This window comes from Phyllostomus hastatus, unplaced genomic scaffold (genome assembly GCF_019186645.2).
Source record: "Phyllostomus hastatus isolate PE091 unplaced genomic scaffold, TTU_PhHast_1.1 phas_contig_1162, whole genome shotgun sequence".
In the NCBI taxonomy this organism is placed as follows: domain Eukaryota; kingdom Metazoa; phylum Chordata; class Mammalia; order Chiroptera; family Phyllostomidae; genus Phyllostomus; species Phyllostomus hastatus.
The window spans coordinates 8429803-8451052 of record NW_025333537.1 but is presented as its reverse complement, the minus strand read 5'-3'; the positions used below and the strand labels follow the sequence as shown (position 1 = coordinate 8451052).

The window sequence follows — 21250 nt, the reverse complement described above, 5'->3', positions numbered from 1 at the left end:
TGAGAGAAACTTCGGGCCCGGGTTATGGCAACTCCCTGAGATGACACGTCAGCCCCCTCGTGCTGGAGACTGTCGATTATATGTCTTTAAAATGATTTTTGAGATACGATTGCATAGAGTATCTCAAGTGTACAGGGAGGTGAATTTTTGATAAGCGCGTCTATTCGTGTAACCAGCACCCCCTTTCCAAACAGAGAGGCTTTCCGTCACCCTAGAAAGAGTCCCTCGGTGCCCCTTCCTCACCTCCCTCTCTCAAAGAGGCCACCCCTCCTCTCGTTTCTATCCCCGTAGGCTGGTTTTGCTTATTTTATAACTTCATGTAAATGAAGTCATACAGTATTCATTCTTTTGTGTCTGGCTTCTTTCTTTTATAATGTTTTGGTGATTTGTCTGTTCCTTGCATGTGTATCGTTTTTGGTGCTTATCGCTCTGCAGTATTATTCAATGATATGAGTATGGAGCTACTTGTTTATCCATTTTGGTGATGAGCATTTGAGTTTTCAGTTTGTTTCTTTCATAAGTAAGTATGCAATGAATATTCTCAGATAAGCCATTTGGTAGCCACACAGTTTCATTTCTTTTGGGCAGGATACTCAGGAGTGGATTTCCTGGATCACATGGTAGATGTGTGTTTACATTTTAATTATATGTATCTTGATTAATGCTGAGGAAAATTGTTGTCACTTAAAATACACAATTCGATAGTTCAGACTTTGGAAGTAGAAGTCGTACAGGGGAAAGAAGCTGACAGGCGGGGCCCTTTGCGTTGGAATGTTGGGCTGGGCGATTACCTCACTGGCCGCTGTTCCGACAGGGAAGCACAAACTCATGCAGGCCTTGGGGTGGAATCTGATAAGGGACTCGAAGTCCGTTCTTACTGGTGTAACGCTCTCTTGGTCCCCTCCCCTTTCTGATGGGCTATTTTAGAAGGAATGGGGCTGTCACCCACATCAAGATCCAGAACACTGGGGACTACTACGACCTGTACGGAGGAGAGAAGTTCGCCACTCTGGCTGAACTGGTTCAGTACTACATGGAGCACCACGGGCAACTCAAGGAGAAGAACGGAGATGTTATTGAACTCAAATATCCTCTGAACTGTGCAGACCCTACCTCTGAAAGGTCAGTGACCCCTTAGTAACTGCAGAGTCTCTGGGTCTCTCCTGTGCCACAGGAGAGACACGAGTGTGTTTTCCGGGAAGGGGGGGGAGGGGCGGGAGGGGGTGGAAGGGGGTAGGGGTTGGCTTGTACATGTTTCTCAGGCCGCAATCTGTTTTCCAGAAATTAAAAAAAAAAATTTCAAGTACAGTTAGCCTTCAGTATTATATTAGTTTCAGGTGTGCAGCGTAGTGGCTAGACGTTTATGTGACTCTCGAAGCGAGCGATCCCCTCGCTGAGTCTCCACGCACCCGGCACCGCATAAAGTAATTACAGCACTGTCAGCTGTATTCCCTGCGCTGCACTCTGCATCCCTGGGACTGATTCGTAACTGCCGGTTTGTACATCTGAATCCCTTCGCCTTTTCCACCCCAAGCTGCCATCTTCGAAGTTTTATTCAAGTGGCAATAATGGGATCAGATTGTCCTCAGAGTGCCCTTTTCTTGCAGAAGCTCCAGTCAGTGTTATTTACACTCATTGTAGGAGCCTCAGACTGTTGCTGCGTGTTCTTAGGACGGTGCGGTCGTTTTAAGATCGGTGAACCTCGGCTGGTCACGCCGGAGAGCTGCACGTGGCAGAGAAATAAAATGGCGACACAGAAGTCCCAGCAGTCACTGGCGGTCGCTCCCGACCCAGTTATTCAGCAGTGCCGCCAACAGATGTCAGTTTAAGCTCAGAAGTGGAAAAGCCGAGGGTCCAATTTTTCAGCAGCTCCTTTCTGTTACACTCAGAAGTGTGTGGGGGTGACCTTCCTTGGCAGGAGCTGCATTCTTGCAGCGCCCACCCCCCACCCCCCACCCCCCACCCCCGCCCCGCTGTGCTGGGACCCAGCCGATGTAAGCCGGGGCCTAACTTAATTTGTATTGATTATATTGGCTTTCTGCGTTCCCAGTCTGACTCAGCACAAATGCAGGGTCTCTTAATCAGGTTTGTGTATTTTGTGTCTTCAGGTAGCTTTCTTCAGCTCCACGTGCGTGCTATTATGTGCTGATGATTTCTTTCTTCAGCGACCCCAGTGGCTTCAAGCGAAAGGCCGTCCGCCAACCCTCTGCTATTTATTTCTAAATTATGCTCTGTTTAGTTGAGGGCGGATGAAAAACAACCCGAAGAATATCCCTTTAGTGATGAGCCATCAGCACCATCTGCCATGATGATACTTGTTTTCTCACCAAGATCGTGAGGGAAAAAGCCACTTTATTAACATGACTATGTTAAGATTTTTCTAAAATATTGCAAAGTCTGTCCTCAGATGACCTTTGTCGGGGCTCTGGCATTCTGGTCACAAATGCAGATTGCTGGGCCCCATTCAGTAGCGTATTGGTGTCTTTGCTTGTGAGCAATGGGAATTCACATTTTTTAGCAAAATCCCTCACCCCTGCCCTAAGTCGTACATGCATTAAAGTTTGAAACGATAACCCAGCATACAGGCCAAAGATGTTGATAGACTTGGAGGCTGTTGGAAATACGGAAAAATTTAAAACGTTTGAATTAATTTATAGTGAAGACCTTTTTCTGCATACTGTTCACATGCCAGAGCAAACTTCCAACTCATTCTCCTTCTTTACCATAACTTCCTATTATAATCCCTTTAGATGGCTGTGATTAATAGTTGGTCCTTTTCATGTTGGGCATGGAGAGCTAACAGATTATATTTTCAAAAGGTGGGAGGTGTAAAAGGAAATAGGAAAGATGGAGGACATCAGTCTCCAAATGACTAGGGGATCATTTAAGAAGTTTCATGGTCATTCTTGACATCTTTGTCATTCTTCCTGCCTGCCTGGGCTGCAAGTTCTGGCTTACCACGCTCTTCCCTGATCTCTTGAGGAACGTATTTGTTTTTTAATTGGGTTTAGAAGAGCTGACTGGATAGGGTAGTTTTGTGACGAGTGTTGAGGTCCCCACGGCAGAACCCCATTTATTTTCATTTTTAAAAATGTAGATGGTTTCACGGCCACCTCTCTGGCAAAGAAGCGGAGAAGCTGCTAACCGAGAAAGGAAAGCACGGCAGCTTTCTGGTCCGAGAGAGCCAGAGCCACCCTGGAGATTTTGTCCTCTCCGTCCGGACTGGGGACGACAAGGGGGAGAGCACTGACGGCAAGTCCAAGGTGACCCACGTCATGATCCGCTGTCAGGTAAGGCCGCGTTTGAACTTGGCTCTGGCGAAAGATCAAGTGCCGTTTCTCTCTCTCTCTCTCTCTTTCTCTCTAATCAATAAAGAAAAATGCCACAGTTTGCTCTCCTTACCAAAATTCAGTCTTTTTCTCGAATAAATGCTCCTTGGATGGTTGCAATATCTTGTTTAATTTTCAGAGTTCTGAACAAGTTGATACCAGTTTTCGCCAGTGTCTCCGCTGCTCTTGTGGAAGAGTGGATTTTCAGAGGTCTTTACTTTGTCATTCTGAAAGTTTTATTTTAAAAAAAGATTTTATTTATTTTTAGGCAGAGGGGAAGGGAGGGAGAAAGAGGGAGGGGAACATAAATTTGTGACCGCCTCTCGAGCGCCCCCTACTGGGGACCTGGCCTGCAATCCAGGCACGTGCCCTGGACTGGGATCAAACCAGCGACCCTTTGCTTTGCAGTCTGGTGCTCAAGCCACTGAGCCACACTAGCCAGGGCCAAAAGTTTTATTTTTAAACAAAAGATTGTATCCAAAGGTCTCCATATATATTATTTCTAGGGTTTTGTATTTCCTAAGTTTAACTGTTCTCCTGTGGTTTCCCTTAAATAGCCTATTCTGGTCTTGTTAGAAAAATTTCCTGGTCTCTATTTATTACTTCCATCAGGAGATGAAAGTAAAGACATGCACATTGGGCTTCAGCACTGCCTCAGCAGCCTCAGAGTTGGTTGTGTTTCAGAGAGAAGTAGTTAGTTGCCTTCTGTTCGTTAGCCTCATGTATTGTTGCTTAGCCTACAGTGTAAGTAGAGAGTCAAGAACGCTGGTTTTCATTTTTTAAAACTATTTAGATAACTTATGAAGGAGAGACTTTCTTGTGTCCTAGTGGGTGTTGGACATTTATTTATTGCTTCTCACACCTCACGATGACCTCGTGGGCCAGCCACTGCATCTTCATCACCCCCGTGGCGTCCTGTCCTGGGCGCCGCCACAGCTGTCTGACCCTTCCGTCACCGGGGCTGGGGGGCGGGCCATTGTCGCCGTGCTTCAGTTGGGAAAACAGCCATTTAACATCGAGGTAACAGATGTCATTTTTTGTTGTTGAAAGGAACTGAAGTACGATGTTGGAGGAGGAGAACGGTTCGACTCTCTGACAGATCTGGTGGAGCATTACAAGAAGAACCCCATGGTGGAAACGCTGGGCACGGTTCTGCAGCTCAAGCAGGTGAGCGCGTTGGAAATCTAGAGCCCGTCTCCGTATGAAGTTGAAAAAATCCCGATATAGGACATTCCAGACACACAGGAGCAGAATAGTATCACAAACCTCACGTGCCCACTGCCCAGCTTCAGTGTTTTCTTTAAAAATTTTTTAAAGATTGTATTTATTTATTTTTAGAGAGAGGGAAGGGGAGGGAGAAAGGGAGGGAGAGAAATACCAATGTGTGGTTGCACCTCACGTGCCCCCCACTGCGGTCCTGGCCCATAACCCAGGGTAGTGCCCTAACCAGGGATTGAACCGGCAACCCTTTGGTTCACAGGCCGGCACTCAATCCACTGAGCCACACCAGCCAGGGTGCCGGCTTCGGTTTTGATCACCGCATCAAACCTGACTTCAGTCATTACTCCACTCGCTGCCCTCCTCCTGTGGCGTATGGGAGGGAGCAAATTCCAGATACCGCGTTATTTCCACGACTGTCTCCATCCGTTTCCTTAAAGGCCTTCCGAGTTTTTAAAGCAAGTTTGCATCGAGTTGCATTGTCGGTGCGCCTTGGGTGCTCACACTTACTCACTTAGGCGTTCTTGCCATTTCCAAGTTCACTCCTATCACTTAGTGGCAAATCACATTATCCCTCTAATATTATAGTCTATTTATAAAGAAAAAAAGAAAAGAAAAACGGATCGAATTCATACCAGCAGAGTAAAGTGCGTGTGGGGATTGGAGAAAGATTTATTTTCTGGCAGAACAGAAAAGAAAGTGAAACTGCATTTGAAAATGTTTAGTGAGAATTATTTGTGTGCTGTGAACTTCCTGTCCTTGCCTTCGTGAGCACCAAACTAGACTTTTTTTTTTTTTTTTTTTTTTTGCATTAACACTTTTTGTGTAATGTTTTCTTTATCTCACGCCAATGGCTGAACTGGATTAGCCCCTCAACACGACTCGCATCAACGCTGCCGAAATCGAGAGCCGGGTCCGGGAGCTGAGCAAACTGGCTGAGACCACAGACAAAGTCAAACAAGGCTTTTGGGAAGAATTTGAGGTAAGTTATTTAAAAAAAACTTTTTTCTAACATGAGGTATTAAGTCTTATTTTCAGTACATGAGGAGTTGGTCTGGTATTTGCTATTGGATCTGAAAGACTTGAACCTGTGTCCTGATTCGGCCGTGGATTGACACAAGACAAGCGGCCGAGGGGGCTTCTTTGAAATGGAAGGGCGTCGTGCTCTGGGAGGGAGGGAGTCGGTGGTTCCTGTGAGATCGATGGGCCAGTTTGCCAGCAGAAACTCAGACGGGCAAAAGGATCTATCTGCTTCTTTCAGAAGGCTTGTAGCATTGGCTGGGGTCTTCGGGAAGAATCCGTAGCCTTATTGCAGTGAGTAAGTGAAAGAAATGCCTCCAATTGTTGGCTTTCATTTGGGCGTGGACGTTTATAGTGTGGGGAAGTTACGTGAACTGATTTCTGTCCGGAATCCCCCTCGGGCTAGAGAACGCTGCGCAGTGGGAACGTGCCTGTCAGCCGTCACTTACCAGTTCACGTTGTTACTTCGTGCTCTCTTTCCATCCACGTGGCAGAAAACTTCTGCAGAAACAAGACGGTGCCACATTTATCTTTGCAGTTGCCCCTAGCATGTGTCACAGTGCCTGGCACACAGCAGAAGCTCCATAAGTGGCCCCTCATTCCATACTTCTGTAGGACTTTAGAAGTTACAAATATTTGTGGAACGAATGAATGAACAGCCAAAGAAAGCCATTTTAGCCGCAGTGTGTCAGATCAACTTGCTGAGATATCATTTCTGTGTTACAGGCAAGGGGCCTGAGGCTTGGGGAGGTTAAGTCAACTGTCTTTCCACAAATACTGATTGAATCGTGGCAGTGGGGGTGGGTACAGAACGGAACACTCACAGTCCTCGCTCAGCATTACGGAACAGAGACTTGAACTCGGGTTTCTTTTTTCTTTTTTTTTTAAAGATTTTATTTATTTACTTTTAGAGAGAGGGGAAAGGAGAGAGAGAGAGAGAAACATCAATGTGTGGTTGCCCCTCGTGCACCCCCTACTGGGGACCTGGCCCTTAACCCAGGCCTGTGCCCTGACTGGGAGTTGAACCAACGACCCTTTGCTTCACCATCCAGCGCTCAATCCACTGAGCCACACCAGCCAGGGCTTGGGTTTATTTTTCGTACAGGCGTTGGGCTAGTCCCTGAGGACGCCATGGCAAACAAAGGGGACTGGGTGCCTGTCTTTGAGGGGCTTCCAGTTGAGAGAGGGAAGACTGACAGAAAGCATCACTGAAAAAGTGGGGATAAACTTAGTCAGAACTTTAAAGTCTCCAGCTCACTGTTTTCTTCCTTCTGTTCTGCCGGCCTCAGTCATAAAACACAGCATTTCAGCAGTCCTTCTAATTACATTTACTTTATTTCATTTCGTGTTTATAAAGCCTCACGAGGTAAGCTGGGTAAGTACAGAAATTTTAGGAACCTTACATCAAAGTCTGAAATAAAAAATCCCATTTTCCAAAAGTGTTTATTTTGTGAAATTTTAAATATATGCGAAAGGAGCGAGAAGAGTATAATCACGGCAATACACCTGTCGCCGGGCACTGGCAAGTGTTGCTGGATGGCCAGCCTTGTTTAGCCCCACCCCCTCTCTCCCCCAGCCCTGATTTATCGCAAACCCCAGGCGTCATTTCACCTTTAACCTTCGTTTCAAATATTATACCCAGAATATCATCACGCTGAAACTGTTAACAACAATTCCTTAATAATAACACCTGTCCATCATCGTTTACATGTTCTTGATTCTCTCTCTCTCTCTCACACACACACTTGCAGTTTGTTGGAGGTGGGACAAACTTTTTCCTCAACTTGTTTATGAAAAAATTTTCGAACGTACATAAAATATATTTGTATAAAGAACCCCCATGTATCAGCTTCATCAGTTACCCAGATATCATCTTACTTTGTTTAAAAATATACCAGTATTTATGGAATCCTTGAAAAATTAACTAAAATACTACTACCACTTCAAAAAAAAGATTAAAAAATTCCTTGACTATCCAGTCATTGTTCAGATTATGGCAGTTGTCTTATAATGTAAAAAATGCTGCTGTATCAACATTCAGATAAGCTGTACACGTATCTCTCTCTTTAAAATCTCGTCTTTTTTTTTTTTTTTAATTTTTAGAGAGGGAAGAGAGGGAGATACAGAGAGAGAGAGAAACATCAATGTGCAGTTACTGGGGGCCATGGCCTATAACCCAGGCACGTGCCCCGACTGGGAATTGAGCCTGCGACACTTTGGTTCGCAGCCCGCGCTCAATCCACTGAGCTACGCCAGCCAGGGCAAATCGCCAAGTCTTTTAATATTTTGACTCCCCTTCTCTCCCCTCCCTCTCTCTGCCTCTTCTCTCCCTCCCTGTCTTAGTTCGCTCAGGCTGCTGGAACAAAATGCCGCAGCCCGCAGCCTGGGCGGCTTATGAACACCCGAAGCTCCTTCCTCACAGCCCTGGAGGCTAGAAGTCTGAGACCCCAGCCAGCGGGCCACTTGGCTGAGGCTCTCTTCCAGGTTCCAGACTTCCCCTCGGGTCCTCTCGCTGTGGGAGGGGCTGTGGGAGGGGCGGGGGCTTTGCCCTGGAGAGCTAATCGCCTCCAGAGGCTGCATCTCCTAATCTCATCGCATTGAGGATCAGGGTTTCAACCATGATTTCGAAGGGACCCAACCCTTCAGACAGCACCCTCTCTCTCGTTTTTGTTGTTGGAGAAAGCACGTTCTTTGTCCTGGGATTCACTTACGGTGTGGACTTCGCTGAGTGTGTCTCTGTGGTGCACTCCAGCACGGGTTTCTGTCTCCGGTTATGTACTTTTTCCAGCTTTGCTTCTTTCTTTATCCTGGAGGTCACTTCACAGTGGTATCTAGAGGTGGTCTGCTTTCATTTTTAGTGCAGGGTGTTCCATTTTGTGGATATAATATAAACTATTCAACCTGTTGGTGGGCATTCGGAGGGTTTCCAGACGTATTACAAAGAGGACGCAACGAGTAGCGTGTGCGTGCATCTTTTCACATTTTTGCTGGCCGTTGTTCACACGAACATTAATGTCTTATGCTGAAAAAGGGTTGTTACTCATCTTTCATTTTTATTTTTATATCGTATGTGATCTTGGTTAGCGTACTTAAAGTATGTAAAATACAAATTTTAATAAAAATGGAAAAATGTCAAACCTTTTTGGTAAGTATAAGAAATAGCGAGTTAAAAAAAAATAAAGAAAGAAATAGTGAGCTATTTTGTAATCTAAACCCCTTTCAGTGTTATACTTCCACTGAGGAGATCACGTGTGCAAACCCTGCTTTTCCCATAAAGTGACTATGAACTTTTAAAAAATGACCACAGTGAGGTGGGTCTCTGGTACAGTGGTGGCTTCTTGAACGCCAGCCTCACTTGACTGGTGCTCAGGTACACAAAATCAAACCTCCCCAGGCTTTGGCAGTGGGGCTGTTTGTGGCAGTGGGGGTGTTTGTGGCAGTGGGGCTGTTTGTGGCAGTGGGGGATTTGTGGCAGTCGGGCTGTTTGTGGCAGTGGGGCTGTTTGTGGCAGTGGGGCTGTTTGTGGCTTGGGGGTGTTTGTGGCAGTGGGGCTGTTTGTGGCAGTGGGGGATTTGTGGCAGTCGGGCTGTTTGTGGCAGTGGGGCTGTTTGTGGCAGTGGGGGATTTGTGGCAGTCGGGGTGTTTGTGGCAGTTGGGGTGTTTGTGGCAGTCGGGGTGTCTGTGGCAGTGGGGGTGTCTGTGGCAGTGGGAGTGTCTGTGGCAGTGGGGGTGTCTGTGGCAGTGGGGGTGTCTGTGGCAGTGGGGGTGTCTGTGGCAGTGGGGGTGTTTGTGGCAGTGGGGGTGTCTGTGGCAGTCGGGCTGTTTGTGGCAGTGGGGGATTTGTGGCAGTGGGGGTGTTTGGCACGCTTCCTTGGTGGGGTCAGGATATGAACTTGGAAGGAACTCCTAGCCTGACTTTTCTGGCCATGGGAGAGAAGGTTGATTTGAAATGCTGACCCGATGGTTTCCCTCTGTAACATCTCAAAGTCAGGTCCATTTTATGCATTATTAACAACACAGGGAGCTTTGGGGGGAAGTGAGTAAAAACAAGACGGTGTCTGTACTCTGCAAGTTCTCCGCAGAGACCGGGCTGAGGCGGTCCATTGTTATGCACTAAATCAGGGCATTAACTTTTCATCTAAACTGAAGCTAGGTCTAAATAGCTGATGGCTTAACTCTCTCGATTTCTTATGTTCCTGCTTCTCAAATCCAGTCAATTAAAAAAAAATTGCCCTTTAAGGTTGGCGCCAGGGGGATAAATCTGAGAACAGAACAAACCAGTGTGGAAAAAAATTAGGGATGTGGAGGCCGAGACTCGTTATAACCTAAATCTTCTGAAACTGTGTGATCCTCCACGGCCAGGCAGGGTTACTGTAGTGATCGTCCTTGGTTGTTTCCTGGACGGTGACAATTTTGGGATCAGGGCCTTCCTACCGAGTGTTCTGATGGACTGTACAATGGACCAGGGCTCTAGACTGCGGTGCCGTTGGAAATGTCTGTCTGACGGCTCTGTGTCGTCTGTGTCTGTCTGTCTGCCCAGCCCCTGCGAGTCTGGGGAGCTGCCCGTGTCCGTCCTTCAGGTGCGTTTCCCCAGAAGACGTGGGTACATTGCTTTCCCTTTAGATGCGTCTTGAAATGCAAAGTCTCTTGTGAAGCTCTGGTTCTTTGCTCCTTTGCTCCTGGAATTAATTCCAGTAGATGCTTTTCTTCTAGGATTCGTTTTTTGTGAACCTGCGTCTTTGATTTTTCCCTAGAGGTGGCCCTTTTCTGATCTGTGAGCATCTCGCGTCTCCCGCATGTCTCCGCTCGTGAGCGTATAGAGGCGGGTGACAGCTCTAGATTTGTTGAGGGGATGTTCTGCTAACGTGCGACTGACACTAAGTAAGTGACAGGGCGCATTACGGTCCTGTAGTTCTGTCCCTGCGATGTGCAGGTTACCCGAGACCTGAATCTGGCCCTTGCGCGCATGGCGCGGTACATGTTGCATGGCTGCGTGACAGGTAGTTGCCCCTCTCCGGGCCTTTCCGTCCTCCCTTGGAGTCCCCCGAGGCGGAGCTGACAGGGGGCAGCAGGGCTGAGTCTGGACACCGCGTCGGACTGCGGCCCCGAGCCGAGGATGGAAATCTCGCCACCGACAGTCCTCCAGCCCCCACTCTTCCTCTTTACCCTCCTCCTCCTCCGTCTCGCCTCCCTCCCTGTTCCCGGTATCTCTGCTCTCCACACACTCGATTCTTCCTTCTTTTCCTTCAGCAGATTCCTCTGTTTCTTGCCTTACAGACCTTACCTTCTAGCCCCTTTCAGTACAGTAACTAGCATCTTTCAGTCTTGGTACCGAAGTCTCAAGGGATTCCCGTGAATAATCTGTGTGGTTATTGTTTTAATGTTTGCTCTTATACTACTGTGCATCCATAGAAGCAGATAACACTATGTGGCCTCTTGGAATAAAGAGAGGTTTTGCTCCAGTGGAACCGATGGTGGACAAATAAAGAGACAGACACGCTTGGATCCTGCAGCTTGATGTCTGCTGTGCGTCTGTCGTCTAGGAAAGTAACCCAGAGCAGTCATGCGCCCCAAAGACAAGCAACTCTGTTCTGTTCACTGTAGCTCCTGTGTTCCGCAGAGGGCCTGGCGTGCGGAGGCACAGAATAGGTATTTGTGCTGTTGTGAGTCTGAGCTGCTTTCACCAGGGAGAGTTGCACTGGGTTCCGACCTTTTGTGTATGTTTCAAGGGAGAACAGCTTTCTGATGCTCAGGAGCGCGGAGGCATGTTCCAGGCTTTGCTTCCGCACGCTCCTCCTTACCCCCATAGTTCATTTGCGTGTGGAGCCCTGGGGCAGGCTTGGCGAGTGCGCACTTTAGACTTTCGAGAGCCCTCCACACACCTGCCCAGAGGAGCTGGTTCAGGGTCACAGTGGGGAATGTCAGAAGGATTTCAGTTTCGAACCTTCTGTTTCCGATTTACGAAACAAACCCCCATGCATGTTTAAAACACACACACACACGCACGCATGCAAACCCCACACAACACTTACTAACTGGGGTTATTTACCCCTGGCACCCGAGAGCTTGTTTTCCTGGGTGACTGGGTTTGGTTCTGAAGCCCGGCCTTCTCCTCGCATCACCCAAGCCGTCCTCTGCCTCGGTCGGCGCCGTCTTCCGTCTGCGCAGGCACGGCAGGCGCCTCGCTGACAGACGGCCGCACGGAGGTCCCGATTCCGGCAGCGGCCCTGCCAAGCGGCAGTGCGTCTGCAGGAGGCGCTCGCGTCGGTCTGCAAGCCCACAGTCCAGTCTGACTTCTTTGGAGTGATTACACCCTGCGCAGGGGAGCTGTACATTCTGTCTCGAGATGGTTAGATTTTTACGGAAACGGGGCTTTCACTGCGCCTGCCCCAAAACCGAGTCTGGAGTAGTAATCCCCGCCCTCCCCCCACCCCGTGGAAACCTTCCCCGTGGTGACTGAGCAGGGCCACACTGAGCGAGCGGCCGTCTCCGGCCAGGCCGCAGGGTGGCCAGCGTGGGCCGTGCCCGGGGTGTCCCAGCTAGGCCTGGGCTCCGGTGGTGGGTGCACGGGCTGCTACCTGCCTGCAGGCAGAGCCCTGCGGTGGTTAGAGGTTTCGTCCCAGAAGCTCCATTCTGGAGAAGTCCCTCTGTTTCCTCTGGGCTGTTGCTTTCCCCCTCCCTCCCTCTCCGCGCTCTCATCCTCTGCCCCTCCAGCGTCACATGTTTCTCTTCGGAATTATTTTTATTTCCTGGCTCCTGACACCTTTTCAGAGAATTGAAGAACCGTAGGTGCCTCCGCATCTCTGCTCCACCTTCTCCCTTTGCCTTTAAACGACCTTGCTCCTTTCTGTGTCTGCCACTGGCCTGGCCTCCTCATCGCGTGGGCTTGTGCCGTACCTTCCATCTCTTCTTAGCGCCTCCCCCCTTTGCCCTTGGAATGTGGCTTCTCCCAACAGACTGAAAGAACACTTCCAGGAGACCCCGGTGGCTTTGTCACTGTGCTACAAATAGTTTGTTCTCTAGTCTCTTTCTTCCTGGTCCTCCCCTTGACACGGCTGCCCAGCCCCCCAGCCCGTTTTCTGAGCTGTGGCAGCACGTTCCCGGTTTGATTTCTCTTCCGTTCCCTCACGCCTGTCTCGCTGTTGGTTGCCTTTTTTCCTCTCAACCAGCTAACTCTGGTGGTTCTCCAAGACGTGGTCTGGACCCTGTGCTGATTCTGCTTTAAATTTAAAAAAATTATTTATTGACTTCTGGGGTGGGGAGAGACAGACAGGCATTGGTTGATTCTCGTGTGTGCCTCGACCAGGGACCAACCCCACGAGTTTGGTATATTGGGTCGATGCTCTAACGGCCTGAGCCACTCGGCCAGAGCATCATCGGGCTTTAAATGCACTTTTCTTTGGGGAGTGTATCTATTCTTATCCTGTTCTAATTACCCCTAAGTGTACGTTGCTTCTAGCGCTGGTTGTACCTTTTGTATTATGTCTTCTACATATCTTCTGGGCCGTCATATGTCCTCAAACTCGAGCTTTCTGAACAGGACCTATTTTCCCTTCAAATCAAGTATCTGCTTTGACTGCCCCTGGTGGCGGATGAAGTGTTTATTCTGTGGTCCTGTCGGCTGGAACCCTCAGAGCGTCCCTTCACTCGTCCTTCTCTCCTTCCTCCCACCCCTTGCTGCTCACCAGGCTCTCTTGGTTTTTCTTTCTGGTCTCACGGGAAGGGAGGAAACTAGCCTTTACTGTCTGCTTGATGCCGTACCTTGGGCTCGGGAAGCCATCTTGTTGCATCTCCTGGTGGTGTGGGTAGGGTACTCCCAGCATGCTCTGGGAGCTCAGGGCGCCCGCCCAGGGCTGCCCCGGTGGGCAGCAGCAGAGTCAGGGGTCTGGCCTGTTGCTGGGGCGCAGGGTGCCATCTCCCCGGGAGACGTGAGCCGCTCACGCACTCGACCTCTCTACCTCTGACCCTCCACTCACCCTTCGTGCTCACCCGCTCTCAGCCTGTCTCCTGTCCCTCTGCCGCTCAGGAACCTTCAGTGGCTCCCTGCTTCCCACGAGAGGTACAGCATTCGCACTTTGCAGTCGAGGAAACTGAAGCCCAGAAGTGAGAAAGTTGTCCCCAGGGATGTACCTGGCTGGGGTTTGAACTTGGGCACCTCTGGCTCCAAGCCTGCCGCCTCGCGCTTCTTTCCGCTCCCCGCACACGGCTTCCCTCGTCCTCTCGCGGCCCTGGCCTCTTGGCCACCTCTGCTGACGGTCCCCAACTTGCTGGGATGGCTTTCTTTCTCTCTCTCTTTCTTTCCCTCTCTCTCTCTCTCTTTTCTTTCCCTCCCTCCCTCCCTCCTTCTCCCCTTCCTTCCTTCCTTCCTTTTTTTTTTTAAAGAGAGGGGAAAGGAGGAAGAGAGAGAGAAAAACAACAAGGGGTTGCCTCTCACGCACCCCCACAGGCCAGGTAAGCAACCCAGGCACGTGCCCTGGCTGGGAATTGAACCAGAAACCTTTTGGTTCACAGGCCAGTGCTCAAGCCACAGAGCTACACCAGCCAGGATCTGGCTTCCTTTCTTAAATTGCACCCAAGTAAATCCTTCACCTGCTTCTTCCAGAAACTCACACCACGTAATTAATCCCATGTTTAACAATAGACTTGTCCTGCATCATTGGCTGCCATTTCCCGTGTCCCAGCCTGTTCCCTCCCCTCCAGGGACCATGCCTTTTAATTTGCTTTTCTACTTACACTCGGCCTTGCTGGAGGAAGGAGACGGCTTGGCTTACAGCAGGCACTAGGAAGGGACTGAACTGGGCATTCGTTTTGCTTCTGACCACTTGGCACCTTCCCTGTGATGAGAGTTTCCAGCTGCCGCTCCTTCCTTCCTGGACGGGGCCGTGGACCAGGGCAGGACGAGCTGCCCCACAGTCACCGCAGAGAAATGGTGACAGGCCGTGCGGGGGGCTTTCACCCCGTGCCTGCTCGAGAGCCCGCCCCCACTGCAGGGTTCGCAGTAGAGAGACGCGGGGAGCGTGGTGGAGTCCCTCCGCACAGAGACAGATGCCATGGGGAAACAAAAGTGCGTTCAGCCCGGGGAGAGGGCTGGGTTGGCACCCGCCCAGGTGGCTACCGCGGTCTCAGTGATTGTTCAGGCGCCTGGACCGGAGAGGCCATCTGTTCGACAGCCCTCCCAGGCTCCCCTTCGCTCCTTCAGGAGGCCGCGGCCACGGCGCGGGGCCAGCAGTGGGGCACCGGGTGTGAGCAGGAGGTTTTACATTCTTATGTATTACTAGTTCGTGGATAAAAGCCTTCTACTGACATTCTCAGATGCCCCAAAAATGGAGCAAACGGTATGAACCTCCTTTTTCCCAACGCCCAGCTTCAACGCTTAGAGCGTTACTGTGGTTTCCTCTGGCTCCAGGCCCTCCCCCGCCCTGAACGCCTTTGCAGCTTTCAGGCAGGGCTTTGAAAACCTGGGGCCCGGCCGGGGCGGGGGAGTGGTTCTCTTCGGTCATCACAGTGACTGAGGATGTCACTACTGGCGTTTTGGCTGGCAGGGGTCCGGGGGTGGGGGTGCAAGGGGTGGTTCTGCACAGTGAACACCTGTCCCATCCACAGTCAGCCGTGCCGCTGGGAGCTCCCAAATGTGCCACGCAGATCAGGGGATTTGATCGACTTTCTCTTGATGCCTTTTAAGGTTTAATAGTTTGACACAGTCCCTTCGCTCTAGATCTGCTTTGACTCATGCAGTCAGGTGACCAGAACTAGCCTCGGGCAGTTTCTGAGGGTTCACCCATCCATGCAAACCCTTGAGCAGTACTGCAGGGAAAAACGGGGTGTCTTGAGCCTGTGTCTCCGCTTTATATAGTCCTGTTTGCTCCCGTCCCAGCCTTATCATTGATGGACGCACGGTGACATTCAGCCTGACAGGCCCTTGTCAGCTTTTGGTGCCCCGGGGGCTGCCGGAGAGAAGGAGGCTGTGGAAGGCACACCACGGCAGGCAGGCAGCCTCCTGGGGCAGGGCTGGCCGGGCACCGGCCGCCGCCTGCAGCCGCCAGCCTGGGGCTGGGGAGGAAGCACGCAGTGCAGGCGGCCGCTGATCTTCTCGAGCGAGGCTGGGGAGCCTGCCGCGGCAGGGCTGGAGAGTCACCACTTCCGAGTTCCTTTCATTTCCAGCGTCACTCGAGATGGATGGCAGCCTTTCACTGCGGGAAATGAAATGTGTGCAGGCGACGTGGGCCCCAGGCACAGATGAGAAGGGGCTCCTGGGCACGCAGGGAGGAGCTGGGGGAGACACACGGGTAGTCGTCATTAATCTGAGAGCCGCCAGCTCCAGGCACCTCGCACCCGACTGTGCCCGGGACTCGGGGGCTCCGTGCCTTCCTGGAAGACTCAGGGCCTGCAGGCCCGTCTGGATTGCGTGCTGTTCAAATCCCAGATCCATGAGGAAGAGGCGGTGGGGACCTTGATGAGGGACGAGGGAGGCTTCCGGCTGGCCTGGAACTCTGAGTTCGGCCTGGCTAAGTGTTTGTACGTGAGATGATTTTCGGTGGCGCCCTGTTCCAGTGGGTAAGGCAGAATTAGCCAGTGAGAAAGGTGCTCCTCTTTAACCCTCATCCCGACCTCTCCACGAGGCTGGTGGGGAGGGGGTGGTTTCAGTGCAGTGCTAACGCGTCTTTGACATCTGCCTCCAGCGCCTGCCAGGGCCCCCGTGTCACGAAGCCCCAGGCTTGCTGCAGGGCCGAGGCAGAATCTGCTAACGGCATATTCCCTTCTCTGGTTTCCTTCTGTGTACGGCAAGCAACGGCGGTTTTCTCGTGTGTGTGTGTGTGAGTAATAGGAGGTTTCCTTTTGAAATACGCTGTGTGAAGAGGAGAAAGAGGGGGTGAATGGAAGGAAACAACTGACGGAACAGGTAGGTGGTGTGCCGAGGTGGCAGACACCTTGAAGCTGCTTCCCAGGTGACTGAAGACTGGGAAACACTCTGGCGTTTTTCCCATAGTGGTCTTCCTTCCTGCTGAAGCCCGGGTCAGCAGTGCCAGGCTGGGATTCTAGGATTCTAAGTGTGGGCCTGGGGTGCCGAGGCCAGAACTGGTGCCGACCTGTGGTTCGTCTGCCCCGCCCCGCCCCGCCCCGCCCCTCCCTCCCTGGTCCTCATTTGCTTATCCAGCAAGCACATTCTGAGTGCCTACCGCGTGCCCGGTGCTCCGCCAATTGCAGGCACCGCAAGGTGGTCCCCACTCTGTGGAGGAGACAGATTGGCAAAACGTAGGGGGTGTCCAGTGTGACAGGTGTACTCCTGGAAGGTGCTGGGCAAAGTGGTTTTTACTGTTGATGTGACCGACGCCGTCTTAAGAAGCAAGTTGCTCTCGGTGACCCCCAGTTCACCCTGGAGGTGGGGGTGGACCCACATCCCTGACAGGATAGCTCAGAAGGACCCTTGAGTTGCTTACCGCCTAAGTGGCTCAGGGCTCCTGACAAGCACCTGCCACTTGGCTACGGGCCACCTGTGTTCCTGGTGACTGTGCACACACACACACAGACACGGACACACATGTATGTATGTATGCATGTACACACACATACACACGTACCAAGCCCTCATCCTCTCTAGAGTGGGGAGGTCCACAGTCTTGCTGCTGCCCAAGATTCTGCTTCTGTCTGTAAGTTCCCTTAATAAACTGTTTAACCCTGGAGTTGTCAGCTTCTCTCCCTGGTCTCTCAGCCCCGTCCTCCTTTGAGGGTCGGCCTGAGGACACCTCAGGAGATCTTCCCAGCAGGGAAGGTACTGCGGATGGTGCACTAAGGAAGTAGTGATCACATGGCACAGGGAGGTCGTGCTCTGCGCGCCAACCCCCTCCCCCCCCCACACCGAGTGGGTCAGGAGAGCTTCCCGGAGGAGGAGGTATTTGAGGTAGGTCTTAGGGAATAAATAAACCGTAACTGTGTGTAGGTGTTCCAGGCAGAGAAAGCGAGTGCTAGGCAGACGGGGTAGCGTGTTTGAGAGCAGGAAAGCATATCTGGTGCGGCTGGCGAACAGAGAGCGTGTCTCCCACTCCTGTGTGCGTGTGAGCTGCATGGAGATCCTGTTGAAGGCAGACTTGGAGTGGGCCGGCCCCGGGCAGGACCTGCGCCTCTGTGTCTGAGTAGCTCCCAGGGGACGCTGCTGCCGCTGGTCTGCTGACGGGGCCCGGAGCTGCTGGGTGTGATGCTCACGGAGCAGAAACTAACTGGTGAACAGCCGTGGCCCGCGTTGCTTACGCGCTTCCTCGTATGCCAGACGGGGTTTGCCCCTCACAGAGCAATCTCAGTTAACGCGTGCAGCGGCCCTAGGGGGTGGGCGATTAGGGTCATCCTCAGTGCACATTTGAGGAAACTGAGGCACGGGCAGGCTGGTAACTTGGCGAAGCGGGAGCTCGGGTTAGAGGTGGGCCTGCATGAACTCAGACAAGAAGGCTTCGCGAGTTGTTCCGAAAAGCCTGGGCTTGATCCGAGGGCGGAGGGAGACACCGAAGGGGGTCCCACAGGGAGGGCCTGGGCGGGATGCACCTTTCGGGGCAGTGGCTCCGGCCACGCACCCCCCCAGTGAAGTGTCGCATGCAGTTTGCTTCCCCCGTGAGCCCGCCTTCGCTGTCCTGCCACGCTTGTTTCAGACCTGGCCACTGACGGTCCCGCACTTGTAGCTTTTGTTAATGTTGTTTTTCTTGGGTGGTTTTTAAGTGATTGAGTCAGTTCATAGTATTTGGATTTTTCGAAGTTCACTTTAATGCCTAAAAATCAAGATCGAACCTCCGTCTTAATAACACAGCAAACACCGCTCAGTGAAATGGCTCACAGCTCACAGGATATGCCAGCTCGGGGGTGGGGTGGGGTGGGGTGGGGGCACATGGCTTTAGTTAACCTGCGCTCGTTTAAAAAAAACGGAAGGACCGTTTGCGTCGTCAGAGTTCTGTGCCCATCGTGTTTACCCCTTCCCAGGTTGCAGCCAGCCGAACGCTTTTGTTACGAGCTGTGTGTCAAGGCCGAATATTGCGTTTGGAAACTGCAAGTCAAATAGCAATTTAAGCTCCTGCCTTTCACACCTGCCTGTGAGACTCAGATAAATGAAATGGAAAGAACAGGGCTGCCGTGTGAGGAAACACTGACTGTCAGTTCCTGTAGAAATCTTGAAGAGAGAACCATTTCGGCGTTTATGTATTACACGCACACACACACACACACAAACACACACACACACACACACACATCTTTTTCATTTTCCCCTGCCTTTCACTTTCTCGATTTGCCCATTGTGACTTCCCGTTACAGATTAGGCTTGTTTGAAACGAACGCCCCTTCAAGAGGCCCTTTTAGTAATTTGGAAAATGAAACCTACCCCTTCAGAGTGCTTCAGCCTGGCCCGTCCACCCTCCTGCCCGTTTCTGCAGCTGGTTCTTCTCTGCGCTTCCCCAGTCCCCTCTTCCCCTCTTCCGCTGGGGCCGGTCCCGCCGCGGCCGCGTGCTCCAGCCTCTCCGCCTCTCCTTCCGCTGCTGGCGTTCCGGGCCCCCCCCCCCCCCGCCCGCCCCGCACAGGCATCCTTCCTGACCACCCGCCTCCAGAACCCGAGACCCCTTCTTCACTCCCTGGCCGTGGGGACGTGGGGCGGGGCAGGCAGTGTCTGCGTGGACGCAGGCTGGCTGCCCGTGGCGGTGACATGAGTTTCTGGCACAGGAGGACCTCAAGGAAGCCTCGCTGACAAAGCTTGCACGCCCGCGGCCCAGTCCCCACACCACTTCCACTGCCCTCTGGGATCCAGGTTCGACTGCTGGCGTATATGCAGCTCGCTCTGAATTAAGCAGTGGGAAAAGGAGGCGGATCATAAACTCCTCGAGAACAAGGATCATGTCTATTATTTGTATACTCTGCACCAATACCCACCAGCTTTGTTTTAACATTAAATTTTGGGGGGGCGGGGCGCAGGGGGGTTGGATAACACTGGTTAATAAGAAATTTCAGGTCTGCAGCTTTATACTGTGATATCTGTGTGCTCTGTCGTGTGCTCGCCACCCACGTCTGGGCTCCTGTCGTTTCGTGTTTGGTTCTCCTCACCCTCTTCGTCCTCCGCCTGGCTCTCCTACGTAATAGTTGTTATTGTAAACAGTTTCTCTTTTTATAAGTACTTACTTACTCATTGTAGAAAATTTAAGCCAAAAAAAAAAGGTGAAAGAATGGGGGAGGAGGGAGAGAGGAAGAGGAGGAGGAACAGGAGAAAAGCCTTCATAGCTGTACCAACCTGAACAAGAACCCCATTCTTTGGGGGGGGGGGGCGCACAGCTCTCGACCGTGTCCTGCATGCGAACGCAGACGTATGGCTGACGTCATACGCTGTTTGGCCAGGTCGAGCTTTTCTCTCGACACTGACTCTGATCGTGTTTCCAAGGCATGAAATATTCTCCCGAAACATCTTTCTGACGGCTGTAGAAAGTTCTCTTGTGTGCTGTGCGGACAATGGTGTTATTTGGGCAGCTGTTTCCTGTGGGACACGTATGTTGTTCCTGACGTTTTTGCCCGTGTGGGTGCAGTGTGAACGGCAGTGCTCGCCTGTGACAGGTCGCACAGGCCTGGGACCGTTTCCCGGGACGAATTCCTTAAAAGCAGCGCCCGAGCCGGGCTGGTATTTTTTTTTTTTTTTTTAAAGCATTGACACATAACCGTGTTTACTTGTGCTTCTCTCCAGACGCTACAGCAACAGGAGTGCAAACTTCTCTACAGCCGAAAAGAGGGCCAGAGGCAAGAGAATAAAAACAAAAACCGATACAAAAACATCCTGCCCTGTAAGTATCCATGCGCTTCGCGGTCACAGTCGCTCTGGGGATTGTGACTCCCAGCGCCCCCGGAACTGTCCCTGGGGGCCATGTGCCCGTCTCAGCAGATCTGAGGCACTGGCCTCTTTTCATCGGGAGCAGTTTCCAAACTAACCCACCGCGATAATAGGGACTGACGGCCTCCTTCGCCGAGCTCCTGCAACGCTGATTACTGAGCGAAATTGCCTCCAGGAAGTTTTGAGTGTTGGCTGTTTCTATCTGTTAATTAATTTTGCCAGCCTCAGAGTGATCATCTCAAGGCTTGCTGTCTCCCCGCATGAGGCCGCCCCAGGAGCCTCAGGGGTCTCGGGCTCCTGTCCTTGCTCTGCAGTGCCTGGCTCCCGGGTCTCGGGAAAGGCACGCCTCCCTTCCGAGCCTCTTCTCCCTTACCTGGGGACAGATGGGCTCCAACAACTGTTCCGCTCCCTGGTGCCGGGCGCTCAGGTGCCTGGGGATTCGTGCGCAGAGCCACGCTGCTCAGAAGGGGTGCCTCCGCTGACACCCAGAGGCTGCCGGGTAGAACCCAAGCCGAACCCTGGGGGAAAAGAGGCCCAGGAGGATGTCGGCCTAGGACGAGGACCCCAGAAGTGGCACTCAACAGTTGTCACAGCTCTGCTCCCCTGAGGGCAGACTGTGCCGCACTCTCGGCATCCGAATCTCCCCTAATCCATGCCACGTGCACGCCAGTCAGGTGTTGTTACAGACTGTGCTATTAGGTTGCAAGTAGGAGTCGGGGGGAGACCTGGTCCCGGAGCCCCCGAAGTCGCTGCTGTCCTTCCTGTCGTGCCCTCCGTCACGGGGCTCCCGAGCGGGCCACGTGGGGCAAGCACAGTGGGGAAGGGGAGGAGCACGCGG

General features: G+C 51.9%; 1 protein-coding gene across 2 annotated transcripts in view; it reads left to right on the top strand.

The window, feature by feature from the left end:
- The window catches only part of PTPN11 (protein tyrosine phosphatase non-receptor type 11), a 56875-nt gene that overhangs the window by 17567 nt on the left and 18058 nt on the right, over positions 1-21250 (top strand). For both annotated transcript variants that reach the window (XM_045842233.1, XM_045842225.1), the window contains exons 3-7: positions 928-1122; positions 3098-3290; positions 4380-4496; positions 5416-5529; positions 20269-20365. In XM_045842233.1, the coding sequence (XP_045698189.1) occupies positions 928-1122; positions 3098-3290; positions 4380-4496; positions 5416-5529; positions 20269-20365 (716 nt within the window). The remainder of the gene's footprint in view (positions 1-927; positions 1123-3097; positions 3291-4379; positions 4497-5415; positions 5530-20268; positions 20366-21250) is intronic.